General features: G+C 41.7%; 1 protein-coding gene across 2 annotated transcripts in view; it reads right to left on the reverse strand.

Annotated features, from left to right (window-relative positions):
- Window positions 1-1,023: 1,023 nt before the first annotated feature.
- Window positions 1,024-16,283, reverse strand: part of LOC137432531 (zinc finger CCHC domain-containing protein 7) — a 487,923-nt gene continuing 472,663 nt past the window's right edge. For both annotated transcript variants that reach the window (XM_068124553.2, XM_068124552.2), the window contains exons 9-10: window positions 2,102-2,219; window positions 1,024-1,877 (exon numbers count right to left, since the gene is read on the reverse strand). In XM_068124553.2, the coding sequence (XP_067980654.2) occupies window positions 1,417-1,877; window positions 2,102-2,219 (579 nt within the window). In that variant the 3' untranslated portion in view covers window positions 1,024-1,416. The remainder of the gene's footprint in view (window positions 1,878-2,101; window positions 2,220-16,283) is intronic.

Raw genomic sequence — 16,283 nt, forward strand, 5'->3', positions numbered from 1 at the left:
TCTCTCTGGGCTCTGTCCCGCAAATATTCCTACAGGTCGCACAAGATCTGCCTGCAACCCTCTTATGGTTAAACTGCCAAAATCAAGACTCTCTGCTCACCTTCACTCCTTCATTCCTCTTTTCTCCCGCCTCTGGAACAAACTCCCTCACTCTCTTCAATCCCACTCCACCCTCCAAGTCTTTAAAACAGCTGTTCACCACCATCTCTTATCTTCCCCCATCCAAAACCTTGATCTTTTCTACCCCCGCTAATTTCACCCCAATTCCAATTTTTTGAAATACCAACTTCTGTCCTGGAAGTCCTTGGTGTCCTTGTTTTATACTTCTCCCACCCCCCGCCCCCCTTCCCACGCCTCCTCCCCCCAAGCCCTCTCCCTTCCACACATCTCCCTGCTCTCAAATGTTGTGTTTGTGTGCTTCCCCTTCTCTCCCCATCTTGTCTTCCGCTTCCTTTTTTAATATATTTTGTTTGTCTGGTTGATTTGTTTGTGAGGTAAATGTTAGCTCTTTCACGAGCCTCGATTCAGTATACAAAAAATATATATATATAATATATATATAGTATATACCCATACACATATACACACACAGACGTACATGGAGGTGGATACTTCAAGACATGGGAGGGCTCCATTTCACCTTCTGAAACCCGCATATGGCGATAACAACCAACAACACACGCTTTACCCTTTTGTGTACGGCAAACCCATCAACTTTGGCAATGTGCATAACCCCCACATTTACACCAGGCGGCGCTCAAATCCACCTGCAACTTGTGGGGTGGTGTATTAATTCATTCATTAAATCAATCAAAACTCAGGGCATAGACAAGGGAAGCAAACAAATATACATAAAAGTTTTCAAATCCAATTAATATAGCTCCGGAAATCCCACTCCCCCTCCCTCCCCCCCAACCACCTTCCTACGCCAGAAAATAATTTGCAACCGGTAGACCAATGGAACAAGACATAGAATTTGAATTTCGTTAATTTGAAACACAGGAAATTTGATAACGCTCACAATTTCTGCACATTCGATGTGCATGAGTTTCTTCACGCTGTTCAATGCTTTATTAAATATCTAACTGCAGTGCGGCATTACACAGAAATAGCAAAACAAAATGCAGACACGAAGCACATTAAAGTCGAGCCAAACGAGCGGCAAAAGTTTCCGACAAGTCAAAGTTAATTTTACTACAAAATTACATGTATTCATTTGGAGAGGGAAAGAGTTGAGTTATTTTCACTTGAACACAACTGTTTTCAAATTGGATATTTGACTTCAGTGTTCAAGGCAGAAAAAAAACAAAACACTTTTAAGCTTAAATGATTGAATTAACTTGGTAGGGTGAGTTTATTGGCATTTTCACCCAAATCACTGAATATGATCCACAAATCCATCTTTTCCCTTCCTACTTATTTCATTCCATTTCTTTTCCTTCCATGCCCTTGAAGGGGAACGCACTCGGTGGGTAGAACGTTTTTTTTTGCCTTTTTCTTCTTTGTTCGTTTTGCCCTTTTCACTTTGGGTTCTCGACCCGCCGGTGCCTCGTACGTTGCCGGACGCCATTTCTGATTTCTTAAACGTGCTGCCGCTTCACTCGTATGATCGCGTCGACTCCTCCATCGACCCAGCCGCTTATTTGGCCCATTGCGTACAAATCCAGTGCTGGTGGAGCCGCCCTCCGTTTGATGTCCACGCTCGACTCGCTTGTGAAAGAGCCAATGGGGCTTGGGGTTGTGTTGGTCGTTCTTCCAGTGGCGCCCTCTCGTTGCCTTTTTTGGCGTGTCTCTGCAGAAGTCATCTGAATCATCGACGCATTGTTCGCTAGTCAGATTCACCATCGAGCCGTTGAGCATACCTCGCTTCTGCAGTTCTGTGGGAGAAGGAGAAATGCAATCGGTTTCAGACCAAAAAAAACAACCTCTGCTCAATTTTCCTGCTTCCAATAAGTAAAATAAATGACCATTACGTGATTTCCACGCAAAAAAAATTTAACCATGCAATTTACACTGATTTTACAATTTACCATGTACAGCCCAAAGGCGGGTTCTTCAAAACGATGAGACGAGAATGCAGAAAGGACAAAACGAGGCTTACCCAAGCTGCGCTTTTCACTCCGAATGTCCCTCTCCCATATTTCACGGGCATGATCATAATGGCATACAAATGGTGTCGCAGGATAGACCCCATTGTCCCTTCTCCAGCGGTGACATTCCTGCATAAAACAAACACCTCCGATTGGAATATTGTGCGAAATGTTTGCAAAATAAATACGACATACTTTGGCAATTGTGTAATTTATATTGAACTGCACATAGTGAATGATCTTCCAAGAAGACGTGATCTCAGTATAGCCAATGTAGTCGTTCAGGGTCATCATGATAAAATCACCATGAAATGAAGTGCTTAACATCAATAAGTACTTCATTTTGGCAGGAGGATGGGATGACCTCAACTTATTATTTCTCAAAAGAAAGAAAGAAAAAAACAATAAAAGAATAAAATAAAAACTAATCAAAATAAAGAAACAAGTGCTTATTTCTCACACCACCGCCCTAGGCCGAGCAGTTGAGTATTGTGGTCATCCCATCTGTGTGTATGTCCGTTTGTCGGCAGAATAACTGAACAAAAGATGGCAGCTAGTAATGCCAGATTTGGCACAGAGGTTCATAATGTAGGTAGTGTAGATGAGTGACAAAAAAAAATCTCAATTTAATGCATTTTAAATTCAGGCTGGAACGCAACAACACGCAAAAAAAGTCAAGGGGTGTGAATACTTTCTGAAGGCACTGTATATGGAAAGGGAAGAGCAATGATTATGGGGAATTTTAATTTGCCAGGGATAGATTGGGTTCAGGTCAGGGTCAATTTCAAGATTTAGTCCAGGATTTAGACTTCAGCCAATTTAGAGATAATCCCACTGAGCGATAGGAGTAAATTGTGGAACAGTCAAGAAACTACCCAGACAAGCCAAAAGAGGGCAACATGGCAAGAATTATTAAAATATAATAGTGAGACTTATTTAAAATCCACAAGGGCAAAAGAGCGCCTGTTCATCCTTCCGAGGTCGGCTAATTGAGTACCAGTTCACTGGTAATTCCCTGTTTGTCGTTAAAGGCAGCAAAAAGGGTTGGCGTCAGGAAGGGCATCCGGCCGTAAAACATTGCTTCAAAAAGGGGACCAAAAAAAACAACAACAACCACGGTTCCCGAAAAAGGCCAACCCCCGCTTTGCGGGGAAAAATGGCCTCTAAAGGTGGTTAAGGGCAAAAGAGCAGGTTAAGACAGGTGTAATCCCATTGAGTGATTGCATAGGCAGACTGGTTAGTGAAGAAAGAGATGCCAGGCCTATTAAATAGTTATTGTATTTCATTTATGAAGGGAAGGGGATGGACCAACAGCGCATGGAGAAAAGTGTCTTTATTAAAAGGTGAGGATGGGCTGGAAGTGGAGTTTCAGGTGGGAAAGGAAGGAGGGAAGGAAGACAACAGTGAGAAAGGCAAAGATAATGGAAAGCAAACTTCCAAGTTCCAAGGACACAGATTATGCATCTGAGTGATGTGGGAGGGAGCAAAGCAGATTAGCATGATGTTAGCAGATATCTTTAATAGCTCATTGAGGTGAAGTCGGATACTAGAGTAATGAAGAGTAGCAGATGTAATGATATTTCTGAAGGGATTGAGGGAAACATTGGAGAAGATAAGAACTGTAAGCTTGACTTCGGTGATGGGAAAGGTGTTGCAATAATTTATTTAGAGTCAGATGAGAAATCACTTTGATGAATACAAAGTTGATGATATTAAACGTCAGCATGGGCTTGTGTTTCGCAAACACGTTGGGATTATACAATGGAGTTGAGGATTAGGTAAATGACTGGGATGGCAGTCAATGTAACATACCAAGACTTCTACAAGGCAGTTGATGAGGGCGGTTGTTTGACGAAGAATGTCAGACTGAGAAACTGGAAGCAATGGGGGAACTTGGGTGATCAGTACCTGGAGCTTTATTTTGATGCTTTTTATGAAGCCTATGAAGTCGCAAGAGCATTGTGTTTTCAGGTTGTCCGTCCTTGGTAGGTTTTCGTTACCGTGATAACCTAAGTCCGGCCGAAGGGATCCAAGTCAAACTTGGTACAAGTATGTATAACGATGTAAAGATAAACGGATTTGATTATGTGAGTCAAGAGGTCAAAGGTCAGAGGTCCCGTCAGGCAAAAATTCTGTTACTGTGCTAACTTGTGAACCAGTGATGGGATTTTGATCAAACTTGGTATAAGTATATATCATGATGAAAAGATGAACTGATTAAATTTCGGCATCAATGGTCAGAGGTGATGTCAGGTAAAAATGTGATACTTGAGAACTGCTGAAGGGATTTAAATCAAGCTTGGTACAAGTATGTAGAATGATGTAATGTGGGCGGAGGGGTATCGGTCAACATCGCAACCTCGAAGAGTGCCGTTCGAGTTTGTTTATAATCGCATCAGTGATTTCGACAGTCGGGTAATTCATTTGTACAGTAATTACGAGTGCGCTTTCAAAATGCAAAGATGATACCAAGTGCTGGGGGGGGGGGGGGGGGGGGGGGTAAGGTAAATAGCAAAGAATGAGGATATCAGATTGAAGAAAACCAAGATGTTCTTATAGCATGTTCAAAGAACACATGCACACGTGTGTGTACATGTCTGTGAACCCTGGCCAAATCACCTGAGTTCATCCCCGCCGAACAAAACAACATCAAGCTCACCCTGTTCAATACCCGGTCCCTCAACAACAAATCCCTCATCCTCAACGACTACATCCTGGAAAATAAACTGGACTTTCTCTGTCTCACTGAAACCTGGCAACAACCTCTGGACTACTTCGCACTCAACCTCACCACACCCAATGGATATTCCCACATCAATAAACCATGCTCGGAGGGCCGAGGTGGTGTAATTGCCGTTATTCACCGACAAGACATCAGGATCAGCCTCATCTCCATCGCATCTGCTCCATCATTTGAACACCTGGCTTTTAAACTCTCTGGTCACACACAGTCAGTCATGGCTGTTGTCTACCGCCCCCCCAAACCACACCCATCATTCCTGTCTGACTTCTCCTACTTTCTGACCCAGCTATGTTCCCTCTCCCCCTCAATCCTCCTCCTTGGTGATTTCAATATCCACATGGACTCCACTGACTCCACGATAACCACTGACGTCACTGATTTACACACCTGCTTTAACCTCACTCAACATGTCAACTTTCCTACCCATAACCGTGGTCACATTTTGGACCTTGTCTGCTCTACTGGATTAATCTTGCACCATCTCTCTGGCTCCGACCTCACCCTCTCTGACCACTTAGCCATCACTATGACCATCAACATCCCCGCCCCAACACCAAGGCATTATCACACTATCAACTTCCGTAAGCTAAACGCTCTTTCACCTACCTCATTCTCATCCACCCTCTCTGAAAAAATGTCCACTTCTCCCTTCGTTGACCTCCACAACCCTTCTGATCTCACTGACTACTACAACCACACTCTCTCCTCCTGCCTTGACCAACTTGCACCTATAAAAACCAAAACAGTTTCTTTCACCCATTCTGCTCCCTGGTTTACCCCTGAACTCCACCTGATGAAAACTTGTGCTCGCCAACTTGAAAGACTCCGCAATAAAACAGGTCTCACAATTCACTCCCAAGCCTACAAGGACCACCGACAACACTACAAAGATGCCCTCTCCCGCGCCCGCTCCGCCTACTACTCTCAAATTATCCACTCTGGCTCCGGAAACCCAAAAGCACTCTTCTCTACAATAAACAAACTCCTCAGCCCCCTGAACACCACCACCCAGTCATTCACAGTAGACAACTGCATCTCCTTCCTTTCATTCTTCCAACGCAAAGTTGAAAACATCTACAACAGCTTGACCACCGCCACACCCGCTCCCCCTCAAACCACCTGCCCCCCCTTATCCTGCCATCCCCTGTCTCAATTCTCCCCAATCTCCCCTACTGACCTCTCTGAACTCCTCATAGGAATGAAAACTACCACCTGCACTCTTGACCCCATCGCGTCCAGCTTTGTCAAGGCCTCCCTTCCTGCTCTCTCTCCACTTATCACTGCAACAATAAACTCCTCCCTGTCTACAGGCATCGTCCCACCATCCCTCAAAATTGCTGCTGTTACCCCCATTCTGAAAAAACCTGGACTAAACACTGACACCCTAAACAACTTCAGACCCATCTCCAACCTACCCTTTCTGTCGAAAGTTTTGGAACGCGCTGTAGCCACTCAACTCAAACATCACCTCTCTGCCAATGACCTGGATGAAACATTCCAATCCGGATTCCGCTCCAACCACAGTACTGAAACTGCTCTCCTCAAAATCACCAACGACCTTCTCCTCTCCTCTGACGATGGCAACCTCAACATTCTCATCCTCCTCGACCTCAGCGCCGCCTTTGACACCATCGATCACACCATCCTCCTCACCCGACTCGAAACCACCTTTAACGTTCTGGCACTGCCCTCTCTTGGATTAAATCATACCTCTCTGACAGACGCCAGTTCATCTCCATCAATAACTGCAAATCCCTCACTGCTCCCCTCCCCCAAGGTGTCCCCCAAGGTTCAGTTCTTGGCCCCCTCCTCTTCATCCTTTTAGTCAGGTTCACTATGTTTTTTCGTTCAAAATTTTGGTAGATTAGCAAAACTATACATTTCTGGAATACTCAGAGCATGAGGAATCCAAAAATTAATGTTTGCATTTGCATAGACACCTTTGCGAAAATGACCCTCAGGACAGTGATGAAGATCTGTAAAAGCATATTCCTGAACGGTGTAGACCTCGTAGATCCTGTGTATAGGACTTATAGTTCAATCTGATACTAACAAGGCTGCTTTCTTGCTTTATAAACCCATACCTATAACTTCAAAGGACTTGCAATATCATGTATTATGTAATACAGTTATATCACAAATATAAAGACAATGGTTTTCAATTACCTTTGTTTGTTGCTTTTCTATAACACTGAGCACTATTTTGAGGCCTTTATTGGATTCCTTAACCCAGAAAACATAGGATTAGCATATTTAATTAAGTTTCTAGGTTGACTAGAAGCCGAGATAGCGCAAAATATGTATTTTATGGCGGCCATTTTGAAAATCCAAAATGGCGGCCATGCAGGTGTCTGTGCAAATGCCAACATTGATTTTCGGATTCTCCATGCTCTGATGATTACCAAAAATGTACAGGTTTGCTAATCTCCCAAAATTTTGAATGAAATTATATTTGTTAACATAGTGAACCTGACTCTTCATCACTGTCCTGAGTGTCATTTTCGCAAAGGTGTCTATGCAAATGCAAACATTAATTTTGGGATTCCTCATGCTCTGAGTATTCCAGAAATGTATAGTTTTGCTAATCTACCAAAATTTTGAACGAAATTATATTTGTTAACATAGTGAACCTGACCATTTACCTGTCCCCCGTCGGTCACTAAATCCACCGTCATGGTCTCCAATTCCACTGCTTCGCCCATGACATCCAGCTTTTCATCTCCACCAAATCCATCTCCACCGCCACCCACTCTATCCTGACAAACTGCATCACTGAAATAAAATCCTGGCTTCAAATCAACTTCCTCAAACTTAACTGTGATAAATCTGAAATAATCATCATTGGCCCAAAAACGCTCACCAACTCCACCCATAACTTTGCCCTCAACATCGACGGTGTCCCAGTATCCACCCTCCCCTCACATCCGGAATCTTGGCATCATCTTTGACCAAACCCTCTCCTTCGACAAATACACTAAACAGATCACAAAGACAGCCTTCTTTCACCTGAAAAACATCGCCCGTCTCCGTCCATCCCTCTCCTCCATGGCTGCAGAAACCCTCATCCACGCCTTCATCACCTCCCGTCTGGACTACTGCAATAGCCTCCTCTATGGTTCACCCTCAACAATCACCAATAAACTCCAATACATTCAGAACTCCGCTGCCCGTCTACTCACCCATTCCCGGACCCGTGACCACATCACCCCCGTCCTTTACAAGCTTCACTGGCTCCCCATCTCCCAGAGAATCCAGTACAAAATCCTCCTCTTGACCTACAAAGCCCTCCATAACCTGGCCCCATCCTACCTGGCTGACCCTCTCCAGACACACTCCCAACCGCAACCTCCACTCTGCTGGTACCAACCTCCTGACCCTCCCCCCCCCCCCATCCGGACCAAATTCAGATCCTGGGGGGACAGGGCATTCTCCATCGCTGCTCCCACCCTCTGGAACTCACTACCTCACACCATCAGAGACTCCTCCTCACTCACCACATTCAAAACATCACTCAAGACCCACATGTTCAACACTGCATTCAACATTTAACCCACAGCATTTAACCCCTGACTATCTTTTCTTCTTCTCCCTCCTTTTTGCTTTGAATATTTCCCTATTGATTCTTGTTTTTTGCAATTGTTTTTATGTTTTGCTATGCATTATGTTTTGCACTCTGTCAAAGCGTCTTTAGGCTCCCTGAAAAGCGCTATATAAAATAAATGCATTATTATTATTATTACATGTGTTCTTTGACCATGCGCACACAAGCAAGGACATGGAGAAAAGCAAGGATATGGAGCAAAGCAAGGATATGGAGAAAAGCAAGGATATGGAGCAAAGCAAGGATATGGAGAAAAGCAAGGATATGGAGAAAAGCAAGGATATGGAGCAAAGCAAGGATATGGAGAAATGCAAGGATATGGAAAAAAGCAAGGATATGGTGAAAAGCAAGGATATGGGGAAAGCAAGGATATGGTGAAAAGCAAGGATATGGGGAAAGCAAGGATATGGTGAAAAGCAAGGATATGGGGAAAGCAAGGATATGGTGAAAAGCAAGGATATGGTGAAAAGCAAGGATATGGCAAAAAGCAAGGATATGGAGACAAGCAAGGATATGGTGAAAAGCAAGGATATGGTGAAAAGTAAGGATATGGAGACAAGCAAGGATATGGTGAAAAGCAAGGATATGGTGAAAAGCAAGGATATGGCGAAAAGCAAGGATATGGTGAAAAGCAAGGATATGGAAAAAAGCAAGGATATGGAAAAAAGCAAGGATATGGAGAAAAGCAAGGATATGGGGAAAGCAAGGATATGGCGAAAAGCAAGGATATGGTGAAAAGCAAGGATATGGCAAAAAGCAAGGATATGGAGACAAGCAAGGATATGGTGAAAAGCAAGGATATTGTGAAAAGCAAGGATATGGAGACAAGCAAGGATATGGTGAAAAGCAAGGATATGGTGAAAAGCAAGGATATGGCAAAAAGCAAGGATATGGTGAAAAGCAAGGATATGGCAAAAAGCAAGGATATGGAGAAAAAGCAAGGATATGGAGAAAAGCAAGGATATGGTGAAAAGCAAGGATATGGCGAAAAGCAAGGATATGGAGAAAAGCAAGGATATGGAGAAAAGCAAGGATATGGTGAAAAGCAAGGATATGGAGAAAAGCAAGGATATGGTGAAAAGCAAGGATATGGAGTAGAGCAAGGATATGGAGAAAAGCAAGGATATGGTGAAAAGCAAGGATATGGAGAAAAGCAAGGATATGGAGAAATGTAAGGATATGGAGAAATGCAAGGATATGGAGAAAAGCAAGGATATGGAGAAAAGCAAGGATATGGAGAAAAGCAAGGATATGGAGAAAAGCAAGGATATGGTGAAAAGCAAGGATATGGAGAAAAGCAAGGATATGGAGAAATGTAAGGATATGGAGAAATGTAAGGATATGGAGAAATGCAAGGATATGGAGAAAAGCAAGGATATGGCGAAAAGCAAGGACATGGCGAAAAGCAAGGATATGGCGAAAAGCAAGGATATGGCAAAAAGCAAGGATATGGAGAAAAGCAAGGATATGGTGAAAAGCAAGGATATGGAGAAAAGCAAGGATATGGAGAAAAGCAAGGATATGGTGAAAAGCAAGGATATGGAGAAAAGCAAGGATATGGAGCAAAGCAAGGATATGGAGAAATGCAAGGATATGGAAAAAAGCAAGGATATGGAGAAATGCAAGGATATGGAAAAAAGCAAGGATATGGAGAAAAGCAAGGATATGGGGAAAGCAAGGATATGGTGAAAAGCAAGGATATGGTGAAAAGCAAGGATATGGCAAAAAGCAAGGATATGGAGACAAGCAAGGATATGGTGAAAAGCAAGGATATGGTGAAAAGCAAGGATATGGCGAAAAGCAAGGATATGGTGAAAAGCAAGGATATGGCAAAAAGCAAGGATATGGAGAAAAAGCAAGGATATGGAGAAAAGCAAGGATATGGTGAAAAGCAAGGATATGGCGAAAATCAAGGATATGGAGAAAAGCAAGGATATGGAGAAAAGCAAGGATATGGAGAAAAGCAAGGATATGGTGAAAAGCAAGGATATGGAGAAAAGCAAGGATATGGAGAAAAGCAAGGATATGGAGAAAGGCAAGGATATGGAGTAAAGCAAGGATATGGAGAAAAGCAAGGATATGGTGAAAAGCAAGGATATGGTGAAAAGCAAGGATATGGAGAAATGCAAGGATATGGAGAAATGCAAGGATATGGAGAAATGCAAGGATATGGCGAAAAGCAAGGACATGGCGAAAAGCAAGGATATGGCGAAAAGCAAGGATATGGCAAAAAGCAAGGATATGGAGAAAAGCAAGGATATGGTGAAAAGCAAGGATATGGAGAAAAGCAAGGATATGGAGAAAAGCAAGGATATGGAGTAAAGCAAGGATATTGAGAAAAGCAAGGATATGGTGAAAAGCAAGGATATGGAGAAAAGCAAGGATATGGAGAAAAGCAAGGATATGGAGAAAAGCAAGGATATGGAGTAAAGCAAGGATATGGTGAAAAGCAAGGATATGGAGAAAAGCAAGGATATGGAGAAAAGCAAGGATATGGAGAAAAGCAAGGATATGGTGAAAAGCAAGGATATGGAGAAAAGCAAGGATATGGAGCAAAGCAAGGATATGGAGAAATGCAAGGATATGGAGAAAAGCAAGGATATGGAGAAATGTAAGGATATGGAGAAATGCAAGGATATGGAGAAAAGCAAGGATATGGAGAAAAGCAAGGATATGGAGAAAAGCAAGGATATGGAGAAAAGCAAGGATATGGTGAAAAGCAAGGATATGGAGAAAAGCAAGGATATGGAGAAATGTAAGGATATGGCGAAAAGCAAGGATATGGTGAAAAGCAAGGATATGGCAAAAAGCAAGGATATGGTGAAAAGCAAGGATATGGTGAAAAGCAAGGATATGGAGAAAAGCAAGGATATGGAGAAAAGCAAGGATATGGAGAAAAGCAAGGATATGGTGAAAAGCAAGGATATGGAGAAAAGCAAGGATATGGAGCAAAGCAAGGATATGGTGAAAAGCAAGGATATGGAGACAAGCAAGGATATGGTGAAAAGCAAGGATATGGTGAAAAGCAAGGATATGGCAAAAAGCAAGGATATGGTGAAAAGCAAGGATATGGCAAAAAGCAAGGATATGGAGAAAAAGCAAGGATATGGAGAAAAGCAAGGATATGGTGAAAAGCAAGGATATGGCGAAAAGCAAGGATATGGAGAAAAGCAAGGATATGGAGAAAAGCAAGGATATGGAGAAAAGCAAGGATATGGTGAAAAGCAAGGATATGGAGAAAAGCAAGGATATGGTGAAAAGCAAGGATATGGAGTAGAGCAAGGATATGGAGAAAAGCAAGGATATGGTGAAAAGCAAGGATATGGAGAAAAGCAAGGATATGGAGAAATGTAAGGATATGGAGAAATGCAAGGATATGGAGAAAAGCAAGGATATGGAGAAAAGCAAGGATATGGAGAAAAGCAAGGATATGGAGAAAAGCAAGGATATGGAGAAAAGCAAGGATATGGTGAAAAGCAAGGATATGGAAAAAAGCAAGGATATGGTGAAAAGCAAGGATATGGAGAATGTAAGGATATGGAGAAAAGCAAGGATATGGCGAAAAGCAAGGACATGGCGAAAAGCAAGGATATGGCGAAAAGCAAGGATATGGCAAAAAGCAAGGATATGGAGAAAAGCAAGGATATGGTGAAAAGCAAGGATATGGTGAAAAGCAAGGATATGGAGAAAAGCAAGGATATGGAGAAAAGCAAGGATATGGAGCAAAGCAAGGATATGGAGAAATGCAAGGATATGGAAAAAAGCAAGGATATGGAGAAATGCAAGGATATGGAAAAAAGCAAGGATATGGAGAAAAGCAAGGATATGGGGAAAGCAAGGATATGGTGAAAAGCAAGGATATGGTGAAAAGCAAGGATATGGCAAAAAGCAAGGATATGGAGACAAGCAAGGATATGGTGAAAAGCAAGGATATGGTGAAAAGCAAGGATATGGCGAAAAGCAAGGATATGGTGAAAAGCAAGGATATGGCAAAAAGCAAGGATATGGAGAAAAAGCAAGGATATGGAGAAAAGCAAGGATATGGTGAAAAGCAAGGATATGGCGAAAATCAAGGATATGGAGAAAAGCGAGGATATGGAGAAAAGCAAGGATATGGAGAAAAGCAAGGATATGGAGAAAAGCAAGGATATGGAGAAAAGCAAGGATATGGAGAAAGGCAAGGATATGGAGTAAAGCAAGGATATGGAGAAAAGCAAGGATATGGTGAAAAGCAAGGATATGGAGAAAAGCAAGGATATGGAGAAATGCAAGGATATGGAGAAATGCAAGGATATGGCGCAAAGCAAGGACATGGCGAAAAGCAAGGATATGGCGAAAAGCAAGGATATGGCAAAAAGCAAGGATATGGAGAAAAGCAAGGATATGGTGAAAAGCAAGGATATGGAGAAAAGCAAGGATATGGAGAAAAGCAAGGATATGGAGTAAAGCAAGGATATGGAGAAAAGCAAGGACATGGTGAAAAGCAAGGATATGGAGAAAAGCAAGGATATGGAGAAATGCAAGGATATGGAGAAATGCAAGGATATGGAGAAAAGCAAGGACATGGCGAAAAGCAAGGATATGGAGAAAAGCAAGGATATGGAGAAAAGCAAGGATATGGAGAAAAGCAAGGATATGGAGAAAGGCAAGGATATGGTGAAAAGCAAGGATATGGAGAAAAGCAAGGATATGGAGAAAGGCAAGGATATGGAGAAATGCAAGGATATGGAGAAAAGCAAGGATATGGTGAAAAGCAAGGATATGGCGAAAAGCAAGGATATGGAAAAAAGCAAGGATATGGAGAAAAGCAAGGATATGGTGAAAAGCAAGGATATGGAGAAAAGCAAGGATATGGAGAAAAGCAATGATATGGAGAAAAGCAAGGGCATCGATTAAAGCAAGGACATGGAGAAAAGCAAGGATATGGAGAAAACAGAGACAGAGATGGAGAAAAGCAATGATATGGAGAAAAGCAAGGGCATCGATTAAAGCAAGGACATGGAGAAAAGCAAGAATATGGAGAAAACAGAGACAGAGATGGAGACTCAATAAAGATGACTTACAGAAATAAAATGAGGCCTGAAATATATAAAATGAAATGAAAATAAACAAGCATTCTGAGTATTGCGCTGCAATACATGTCCCCTACCGGCAGTCTGTCGTCTGGAAAACCGAAAGGTCGCTCCGTGGAGCACTGTGTGATGGTTGTGTTGTGTTGCACTGTGTGAATTATATAATTACCAACTCACGGTCTGAGGTAACTTGGCTAAAAATTATCCGATTTGCACCAAATAAAGTTCATGAGTGGTTGCACAGACCCCTACTTCTCACTAAAAGGGGAAAAAGAATGTAAATCGGAGTTAAAATAAGCCCGCAAGGTCACTCCGTGGAGTAGCCTGCACGTATTGCACTATGTGTGAATTATATAATTACCAACTCACGGTCTGAGGTAACTCGGCTAAAAATTATCCAATTTGCACCAAATAAAGTTTATTAATGGTTGCACAGACCCCTACTTCTCACTAAAAGTGGAAACAGAATGTAAATTGGAGTTAAAACAAGGAATATTAACAGCTTTGACTTACTGCACTCCAAATTATAGTCCGGAAAACTGTTGGGGAAATTACCAAAGTTCAAAGTGCCATAACTTTGTCAAACATGATCGAAACGTCATGAAGTTCGAACTTGATCTGTAACTTATCATGACGAAACCATGTACCAAGTTTGAAATCATTAGCATTAAGAGTTTAGAAAAAAGTCCGGAAAACTGTTCTTTGCGTGACGGACTGACAGACGGACAGACGGAGGGACGGAGTGCAAACCTATAGTCCCCTCCGGTGTACACTGGTAGGGGACTAATAAAGCTGCGGAACAAGAAACTGTGTCCAACGGCATTACCGAACTTAGAGGAAAGAAGATGAAGATTCTTTCAATTCAACACAACACTTGAGGCATTGGGGCCCTCTATTTAAAACATACACACTGGGAATGAAAAGGCTGAGGGGTGAATTGAAAAGGAGTTTGATAAAAGGAAGAGCAGAGGAGAATATTGGAGACATAAATTAGAGTGGTGTTGTATAGGAGGAGTGGGAGGAGTAGGAGAAGGAGAGAGTGGGGGTGGATTAAAGAAAGAGAATGGGCCGATAGATGAATGGAAAGGGCAATGAAGGAACACATTGGGGAGGAGTTGGAGAGGAGGTGTAAATCCTGTCATATTTGTTTTAGTAAGAAATACATGATCCCTTATAAAGTGAAATTCCCGATTCCCACATCACACGATGTTTGACTATGCTGCTGCATTCAAACTTGGCTACACTAATCATCAGGAACAGATTGCATTGTGATGAGAGTTGTGAAGAACATTGCAACTTCCAAGTTGAGTGATATCTGGATTACAGATATTTAAGCAGTTTTTTTCCCTTTACGAGAACAACTTACAAATCCATTTGAAAAAAAAATTAAGTTTGCATTTTATCATCACAATAAGTGGCAAATTTATTTTATTTTATGGGGTTGGCAGGATGGCCTAGGCCCTAGAGGGACGCCTTAAGCAATTTAACCTGGGTTTGAATCCCGTTCCAGCTATAAATTGTCGTCCCAGTGTTTCGCAGGCAGGGTGATTTGAGTTAGTTTTCCGATTATAAACACGCTCAGATTATCGATTTTCACATTTTAATACATACTGTGGGATAATTTCTCAATTCAGATTGATATTAACCATAAAAAAGTGAATTAAAAAATGTTGGGCCCTTCCTTTCTGTCTTTCGTGGCTTCTGAGCTCCAAACGTAAGAGTTAAAAGAAGAATTCAACGGAGCACTAAAAAAAATTTATTGCAAAATTAAATTAGTAAAAGCATGATTAGTCAGGTTCAGATTTTAAGTCCAGATTTTAGGGACTTCATGGACATATTTTTATGAAAATATGTCCAGATTTTAAGGTTCGTTCCAATTTTGTAGAGATTTGTAACCATTTACATTTTTGAAAAGTTTGAGAAGTTCTAAATCCCAAAAGCAATGTTTCCATTTGATTTGAATTTTTTTTTCAAACCAAATCAAATTGGAATATATATTTTTAATCAAATAGAAACATTGCTTTTCGGAGTCAGAAAATCTCAAATTTTTCAAATATTTAAATGGTTACAAATATCCACAAAATCGGAACAAAATTAAACATGGAACGACTATATTGTAAAGCCGTTTTTTATTCAGTACGTAACGAAATATTATTTAGGCAAAGTGCATTTTTAAAAGCAATGCATTTGAAAGTTCCTTCATTTGCAGCAGTCATGCTGAAGTTAATTTAAAAGGAACAGGAACTTAAATACAGGATCAAACCCATGGCTGATGAAACATGTGCAATGGTTGCCAACCTATGTTTGGCCGTGCTCCATCCTTAAAACAAATGCTGAGCGTCAAGCAAGGAAGCAGCACGTCCCATGTTTAAGTCTTTGGAATGAGTCGGCTGGAGTTTCAAACGCCGACCTCCCGGACTCGGAGCGCACCCTCAAACCATTATGCCACCGAGTCTTTCAAAAAGGTTTTAAAAATGCAAATGCTTAACTATTTGTTATCAATGAGGGTAGCAAGATGGTGAAGGAGCTCACAGCAATGTGGAGCATTATAATCTCCAGCAGCAAATATTCACGTTGCTAATGAGAACATTTTAAAAAGTCTTCACCACCACAAGCAAATTACAAATAAAGAGCAATATGTGGCACACAATTTGCAAACACCGTCCATCCTTACAGAATGGTATTCACTCCCTCGTAAGGGATAGAAAACAAAGGTTTGAAAAAAAACAAACCAGGAGAAGCCGGAGAGCTGCAGTCAAGGCCAAGCAGTGCAATGA

Source organism: Myxine glutinosa, chromosome 8, assembly GCF_964187855.1.
Source record: "Myxine glutinosa chromosome 8, kmMyxGlut1.1, whole genome shotgun sequence".
In the NCBI taxonomy this organism is placed as follows: domain Eukaryota; kingdom Metazoa; phylum Chordata; class Myxini; order Myxiniformes; family Myxinidae; genus Myxine; species Myxine glutinosa.